General features: G+C 41.8%; 1 protein-coding gene across 2 annotated transcripts in view; it reads right to left on the minus strand.

Annotated features, from left to right (window-relative positions):
- SNX10 (sorting nexin 10) overlaps positions 1 to 7880 on the minus strand; it is a 40929-nt gene extending 33049 nt beyond the window's left edge. Inside the window, exons 1-2 of one of the 2 annotated variants that reach the window (XM_054992111.1) lie at positions 7780 to 7880; positions 5168 to 5265 (exon numbers count right to left, since the gene is read on the minus strand). In XM_054992111.1, coding sequence (XP_054848086.1) covers positions 5168 to 5193 — 26 coding nt within the window. In that variant the 5' untranslated portion in view covers positions 5194 to 5265; positions 7780 to 7880. Of the gene's footprint in view, positions 1 to 5167; positions 5266 to 7779 lie in introns of those variants that run through there. The other variant, XM_054992112.1, reaches the window with a different exon arrangement.
- Positions 7881 to 8808: the final 928 nt, after the last annotated feature.

The following is an 8808-nucleotide window of genomic DNA, read 5'->3' on the forward strand; positions in this document are numbered from 1 at the left end:
GAGCTTAGCATTTCTTCCTACTGTACTTTTAACTAGGAAAATATGTTCCAGTCTATATGTTAACCCTTTTATTAATAAAAATCAATCTGTTGCAGAAATATTGCAACCACCAGAGAAGGACATTTTGTCCTTTGTAAAAATTCAGTTCTTCAGTCCATCTATCTCTATTGCAGTTTCTATGGTGAATTAGATGTAGGGTTGCCAGCTCCAAGTTGGGAAATTCTTGGAGATCTGGGGGTGAAACCTGGAGAAACCTGGAGAAAGTGGGGTTTGGGGAAGGAAAAGAACTTGGCATGGCATAATTCCATAGAGTCCACCCCCCAAAGCAGCCATTTTCTCCAGGTGAACTGATCTCTGTGGCCTGGAGACCAGTTGTAATTCCGGGAGATCTCCAGCCACTACCTGGAGGCTGGCAACTCTAATTGGATGGTATGTGAGAATTGTAGAGATCCTACTGGACATTGTCAGTGTTGGTTCAGACAATTGCTTTTGAATCAACTGTTTTATTTCATATAAGATAAAAGGTTGCATTAATGTGACAGATACAGACGTTTGCAAATAATGGTATGGTAGAACAACAAGTTAAGGCAGCTGCAAAAAAATGCTTTTTACAATCTCACCGTAGCCTGGAAGATGGCTTTTTACCTCGACATGGCCAACATGGCCACATCAAGACTTGGCTATTGTGATGCACTATACATAGGTCTCCCATCCAAATTAACTAGGAGACTCCAACTGGTGCAAAACGCTCCGGTGTGACTGCGATCAGGAGCACAAACAGCACCCCTATTCTGCAGTCACTCCATTGGCTACCTATCAGCTACTGTGCCTGGTTTAAGGTATTGGTATCACATACAAAACTCTTCACGGCCTTGGCCTGGCATGCCTACGGGACCGCCTCCCTCCCTATGTTCCTCCACGGCAGCTTCATTCATCTGAATAAGATCTCCTGCAGGAGCCACCCTGCACATGGGCAAAATCAACAGCAGCCCGTACACGGGCTTTCTCTGTGGTGGCCCCTACTCTGTGGAACAGCTTGCCTGAGGAGGTCAGAAGAGCCCCCACTCTCCTAGCTTTCTGCAAATGATGCAAAACTGAATTATTCAAAAAGGCTTTTGTATTATAGGGAGGGGCTCTCAGATGCTTCGTTAATGAGTTAAGGACCATGAGCTTCACCAGTATGTTGCCTTACATACTACCTGTTGTCTTAAATATGGGCTCCTATGAGCTACTTGTGCTTCTAATGTCAGCCCTAGAATTGTTTATGTTCTGTTTCAGCATTTCTTCAAATCTGCATTAGATTCTTACTAATGCTATGACATACATACATACATACATACATACTTGTCAGGGTTAATATTAAGTGCATTCCCTGATTTATGGCAACTCTGGGTTTGCAGCCTTGTAACATGTGAAAACAGCCCCCAAGTGAGGTAATTCAACATGTATCACTTTGTGATTTGTTTTTCCTTTATTATGTGTCCATGGTGGTTGTGTACTCCTTTAATATGCTACTTCAATAACACAGCATCTACCCAGTGCAAGTCATTAAAAGAAATTCCAACACGTGTAAAGCAGTCGGGTGACCCTAATCTTCTGCATTACCATGGCATTTTAAAAACCTTGATCTTTTTATGATTATAATTTTCTTGTTGACTGTGCATTCCCTTGCTGTACCAAATCAGCACTAGAATGTCATACCACCACCCAGTATTTTAAATATAACAGCAAGAATGTCATACCACCATCCAATATTTTAAAAATAACAGCAAGAAATGGGTATCTCACACTCTAAATCAGGCAATCTTTCACCTATTATGTGGAAACAGGAGGTTACACTATTGGTTCTGGATCAGACCTTACCAAGATACTAAAGTGGAGAATTAAATACAAGCTTTATAATAGCACAGAAAGGCTCTCAGCCAATCAACATTTAAGATGGGCTTTGAATTCAGATCCACATCCTGATTGAACTGGCTCGATTTATGCTTAGTAACAATGAAGAAAGTGATATGGGGTGCATGTTTCCTCATAAAAGAAAAGGTCATACAGTAGAACAGAATGTTGCAATCCTATGAAGCTGGGCTTCTTAAGCAGCATAATTGCATGTAAGACTGCAGCCCAGAGATCTAATATGAGACCCAATTCTTCCTGGTCTCACTGCATTTGCTGTTATATAACTATGCTGCTATTGTAAAAATGTACACAGCATATGCAATACATGCTGCTGTGCTGTAACATGCAAAATATTTCCTGTGAATGACCTTGAAGGGAAAGAGGAAGTAATTGCTACTTAATACATTACATAGACATGAGAAATCTCTCTTCACATGAGAAGCTGTCATCTGTCAGCTGCCAACTATTCCACCGTGCTCAAGGCCATTTCATATCTTCCAAACATCTGAGTAACTCAAAACAATAATTCTTATAGGTATCAGCCTAGCACATGTTGCATGTGATAAAGGCAGAAGAATTTGTAGTGCCACACTTAAAAAGGTTGGAGAAGCAAGGGCTTGCTAAAGCAGGTACATTAAAGATACACAGATTCTCAAAACAACAAAAGAAAAAGAATTATTAAGAACTAGGGGCTGCAATCCACAGGTTGCTTTTAATCCAAGCACATGTACTGAAACATATATTTTATGCATGTTTATTCAAAAGTAAGTCCAACCAAGTTAATTGCGCAGACTTACTTGGAAGTAAATCCCTTTTAAATCAGTAAGATGTGGTTTTTAATAACAATGGTTACAGTTACATGAAAGTTTAACAGGCCATTTCAGCTCTTAAGTATGCAAGACACATGACTGGACATAGATCTAGAAAAGACACATCATGATTTCAGTCAAGTATGAATTAGCAGCATGTTGTTATAGGAACATGTAGGATTACTTCTTTAACCACAGTAAATGAAGTAGCTAACAAAGAACACCTGGAGCTACCTTATACTGAGACAGATCACTGGTCCATAAAAGTTAGAGCTGCCTACTGACACCAGTAGCAGCTCTTCATGGTCTCAGGCAGAAGTATTTCACATTTCTTACCTAGGCCTTTCAACTGGAGATGCTCTGAACTGAACCTGGGACCTCCTACAAGCAAAGCAGATAAGTCTTCTTCTAAGTCACAGACCCTCCCCATTACTCAAAATAGTTATGGGGGCCACAATTCCTGGAGCTAAGTGAGCCACTCATTGATGACACTTGCCTCCATTATGGCCCACTCAGCCCAGGAATTTCCCAACCTGGAGCTGACAATCTTAACCCCAGGGGCTTGTGTTCCAATCAGAGACCCCAGCAGTGGGATTAGAATACCTTCTCTCAGCCCAGAAAACAACTGTGAGTTGGTTTTTTGACCCATCCCCAGGGGAGTAGAAATTTCTCCCTGCATCAAAGAACAGGAAGGCAGCAAGAGGTTTGGGAGGGGGGGTCAGAACAATGCCAGCACTAACCCCTCCTCTTGGGAAATGCTGAGGGCTGCACAACATGCCTCCACCAGGAAGCATGGTGACTGTACACTATGCACTAATAACATTAATCAAGCACAGGACTTTTTTGGTGGCAACTAACTCAATTCTTCATAACCCCAGAGATACTGACGAGATCGGAGACGGAACTTGGAAAGTGGCTATACACAAATGACTAAATACTGGCCAGAAGAAAAACTACTTTGAAACGAGCGGAGCAATAAAAGGCCGGCGAAGCTCATAGCCAGCTTTCAGGGAACGCCAGCTGCCCAGAATCCAAGCCAGAGCTCTCCCCGCACATAGGGGAACAAGCGGCGTTTGTTTACCCATTTGGGTCTTGACTGTAATTGCTCCAATTTTGGGGCACTTTGATGTTTGTATATTTATGTGAAATACTGGTTCCACCTGATGTATGTGTAGGGGACTATGTATTAGTATGTATATTAAGAATACTGAAATTTGCCCATTGGAGGTTCTATAAATACAGACTATACCGTCCTATACGGGAATTCTATTTCTTGGTTGTACTTCCTTGAGCAGGTGCTCTCATGTCGTGGGGGCAACTAACTCAATGCAAGGAAGTTTTCAAAATGTGAAAGTACAACTCTTGCACCACTCATACCTCAACATATGCAGTTTTCCTGCCCTCTACTGCTTTAATAAAATATACTTTACGACTCTCAAATAAGTGGTATAAAAACACTGTATGTTCAGGTTATTGTAATGAACCAGACATGTTGGACAACACATGTACCATACTCCACTTTTCTATCTATTCCATCTTATTGACAACGATATCCAATTTTGATATCGTTGTCAAGTAGCAAGCTACCTTATTTTCATTCTTCTGCTTTAAAATTTAGATTAATTCTATTGAATATGACTGGTAGAGAAATTAGGATTTACTGGGGGTGGGAAGCAACAGGTAACTTTGATCTGTCATTAAAAGTTTCAAGAGTAAATTGTTTCCAGACCGTACTTAACATATTACCCTCTGATCCTGAGCACGTCAGCTAGTCCTACAAATTACTCAGATATTTTCTTCCAAAAATGTGTTAACTAACATCCTTGTATGTAGTTAGTGAGGATTGGAGGTAGTTAGAACCTTGGAGGAAGAGTGGGATACAAATATGAAAGACAGGTTATCTGCCCAAGTAATCAGTCCACAATCAGAGAGTGAATAAGGCCCTCTCGAAGATAGGCTGTTCCCAATCTGGCATTTGATTACATAACTAACCTGGCTACAGACATGACTGACCTGATGTAGCTCCTTTGACCAGTGTCAGTGTCTACAAACAGAAAAGAGGTAACGAGATATTTCTTTACTTTTTTTTTGTGCCAATCATGATAGACCATAGGCCTTGACGCAAAAGCCTAAACATGTACCATTATCTTTATTACAGGGTATCTGTTTTACAAAAAGGTTAGCACCTGAATTTTCTCCTTTATGCTTCTGGAAGGTTTGCTAGAACCTTCAGCAGCTTCGAGAAAATTTTGTAAAAGCAACATTTCTAGCCTTCTTCTGATGGTGTTATTGCCTGTCTTCATCTGTTTCCAATCGTGATCTAGAGCAACTAAGTAACTGTAGCCACCTCCTTACTATCAGTACCTACAATAGCATCACACCTTGCAACAGCCACACATGCACAGTTACCTCACCCTGTAACACAATGAGAACTTTACCCCAATCATACAATTTTTACTTACTTTGGAGACAGTGAATTCTTTTTCATATACACAGTCTTGATTGATTGGATTTTGCTAATTGGAGATAATCTGGCTATCAAAGATCTGTTTGTTCACCACTAGAAGAGAAGCCATATAAACTTGTTAGTACACAGCACTGTCTACATTGTAATTCACAGTATACTGCTTTTGTACTATTACAAAAGATCTAATCACTAGGTTGCTTTCACCACCAATAATACCCATTTATAAACTGGTTTTGGAAGAAGCACATTCATGGGTTCCTTCTAATTTGTTCAGTGGTACAAGAACCTAATCTTTTACTTTTTGACCGATAAACTCTTTAGTGTATTATTTCCTATCAGTATCTTTGACCAATAACTGGAATTGACCTACTCACCCTACTTTGGAACAATAAATTGATCAAGTATTGACCATACAAATTTCACAGCCATGTTAATCTGATGAAGCTAAAGTAACAAAGAGTCTTGGGACACCTTAAATACCGATATGTTGCAGCAGAAGCTTTTGTGAGGCAGAGCTCACTTCATCAAAAACTGATGGAGAGGCTTATACCTAGAAGTACAATAAGCAGAAGGGCGGTATTACAAAGAGAGAAAAACTGGATCTTTTGACCAGGACAAGGTGTGTGAAATTCCACTGAATGCCAGAGCAGCAGAAAGAGTAAACTATCTACTCAAAGTGATGTAGACTAGTGATGTAGGGCGAAAAATTACTTTTTGTAATAGGCTAGTCAATTCTACAGAGTCCAAGCTTGATAGCATCAAATCTGTTTATGAATTCCAACCCAACAGCTTCTTGCTGGAGTCTCACTTTGAAATGGAGCTGATGCAATATTTGCAACCTTTAAGTACCCAGGGAAGTCAAAATACTCTCGTTGGTTTATGTGTATTTCCATTTGTGATGTCCAATTTGTACTTATTATCTCCACAGATGGAGTAATTTACAAAACCAAGTTCAATATGCTTGCAATTCAGATATCCACATCTCTTTTCTCATGATCTTTCTATTTCTCAACTATTTAGACTCTTGAAAAAGATGTTTCCATTTTCTCTAGATTTAACTATATATTTCTTTTTATTAAATGTTTACTTGCATTGCATTGTTATTTATTTGCTCAGAAGCCTGGATGTCTATTTTCCATTAGAAGGCATAGACTTTGCATGAAGAAGGCCCCTCCAGTTAAAGAAAGGCTATTTCAGTGCTGGGCAAGATTTTTCTCTACCAAAGACTCAGGAGAACCATTACGTTACAATACTCTGCTAGATGAACCAATGACTTGGTATAAGGCAGCTTGGTATGTTACTCACTCTAGATATTCCTTTTTCACTGTATTTTTCTTTTACCTTATATTAAAGTTTACCTGATTGATCCTTCATATATTTTTTGTAAAAATTAGAAACAAAATTGGTTTATATGAATCTCTTTAAATTTTTCAATTTTATCATATTCATTATCTGTTTCGTTTCAGGTGGGTAGCCACATTGGTCTGCAGTAGAAGAGCAAGATTTGGGCCCAGTAGCTCCTTTGCTGAAGCGTTTGGGGTGAAGAGTGAATGACATTGCAAATTCGACAGCTACATCTGTCACATAATAATACTTTTGTACACTGGGATTTGTAAGCACTCAACTGTTCAAAGCACAGGGGAATGCAGGGGAGCATTCCCTTGTAATCCTTACAACAATCTGCAAAGTAGATTAGCATTATTATCCATTTATTGCAAGGAGGGCCTGAAATTAAGACAGCATGACCTCCCAATGGTCATCTAGTGAGTTCAGAGCACAAGTGAAACAGTCAAACCACACACACAAACATAGTGCTATGAGAAGGATGTACATGGGTGTGTCAACTGACCAACAGACTGCCTTAAATTTGCCTTCATAACCCACAGCCATAAACCAGACAGCTGAATCACAGTGACATTTCAGCGAGAAATTCCACAGAAAAGGAAGTATAACTAATATTATCTGCTATTAAAGTGCTCCACTTGGGCACAGACAACATATTCAGACCAACACCCGGAAAAGAAAGCATTTAGTATTAGGCACGTATCTTATGGTTTCAGGTGAATAGTCGTGTTTTCCAGTGTATGAGCTTTTGAGAGCCCAACCTCTGAAGCATCTGAAGAGGGAAGCTTGAACTCTCAAAAGCTCAAACCCTGGAAATCTAGCGGGTCTTTAAGGTGCTACTGGACACGAATCTTGCACTTGTATCTTACGAATGCCGTTCGGAGTAGAAACGAGGCACATACAATTAAACACACAGTTCACTATTTCAGTTCCCTTTTTCAACCCACGTTCTTTTAGGGCGGGTGAAAAACTGGGTCCTTCCCATGATCTGAACCACTTGAGAGATGGGGCGCCAAATCCAACTCCAGAACAGGGTTCTTCTCCCGGGTTCGCAACTCAGCCAACGAAGGTATGATAGCCGGTGGCTGTGTGCCTAAGACTGCGGCGACAAGCCCCACGCAAGGCCAGGGGAGGCAGCACAGCAAGCCGGCGATTCACCATCCCCACAGAGACTAAAGGCTCCGGAGGAGGAGGGCGGGGAACCCCTCTTGGCTCTTTCTCGCTCTCCGCCAGTCCCAGAGGATGGATGCCCGTCGCTCTTACCTGGCTGCGCTTCGCCCAGAGCCTTCGGGCCGGCTTTCCTCAGAAGCAGCCCCGAGTCCGCTGTAGAGTTCTTAAATTACAGCAATAAAAAGCGGCTCTTCAACGCCGGGCCTGGGCAGGGACTTCACAGCCATGTGACCATCGCAGGGAGGCGGAGGAGGAGGTGCCATTAGGCGGGCCTCAAAAAAGAGAAGCTGAGGCGACCGCCAATGGCGGGCTTATCGGGGGGGGGGGGGGCGTGCTAAGCAATCACGGGGACGCTCCGTGCTCTCGTGGGCTTCTGAAGGGTGGGCGGCCGTGCTGGTTCGGGCCAAGGGTCTGTTGAGCGTGCATCCTGTTTTTCCACAGAGGTCAGCCGTATGTTTCTGGGAAGCCAACAAGCGGTGTGGGAGGGCCGCAGGTCTTTCCTGCCTCTGTTGTCCAGCAATTGGCATTCAGAGGTATACTGTTTCTGAATCTGGGGGTTCCCTTGAGCCATCCGGGCCCACAGCCATTGATAAAGCCACTCCTCGTTAATTTTAAAGCGCTGTGAGTTAAAGGTGTTGTGGCGGTGAATTTATTTTTTTCATTAAATGTTTGTTTTGGTGTAAATGCTGGATTGAGATCATAATCTGAGAGATGTGGTTTACAGTTGTCAACCACTAGGTAGGGCCTGGAGTTCTAGGATTACTACTGATTACAAGACTACAGAAATAACTTCCTCTGCAGAAAATGGCAACTTTGGAGGATGGACTCTTTGGCATCACATCCCTGCTGAACTCCCTCCCCAAACTATATAGGATCTGCCCCACAGGAAATTCCCAACCCAGAGCTGGCGGTCCTGATCTGGGTTCAAACCATTCAGCTAGGAAGTTCACTGGGTGACATGGGCCAGTCAATCTTGGCATAAACTGACTTGCAGTGTTGTGAGGATAAAATGGAGGCGGTAAGAAGCATGGGGTGAAAATGTGAAATACCTGAGCTTTACAAAAAAAAAATGCTTTTTATGTTTCCTTTGTCTTTTGAAGGGATGTACTGAAACAAGAATGC

Source organism: Eublepharis macularius, chromosome 11 (genome assembly GCF_028583425.1).
Source record: "Eublepharis macularius isolate TG4126 chromosome 11, MPM_Emac_v1.0, whole genome shotgun sequence".
NCBI classification, from domain to species: domain Eukaryota; kingdom Metazoa; phylum Chordata; class Lepidosauria; order Squamata; family Eublepharidae; genus Eublepharis; species Eublepharis macularius.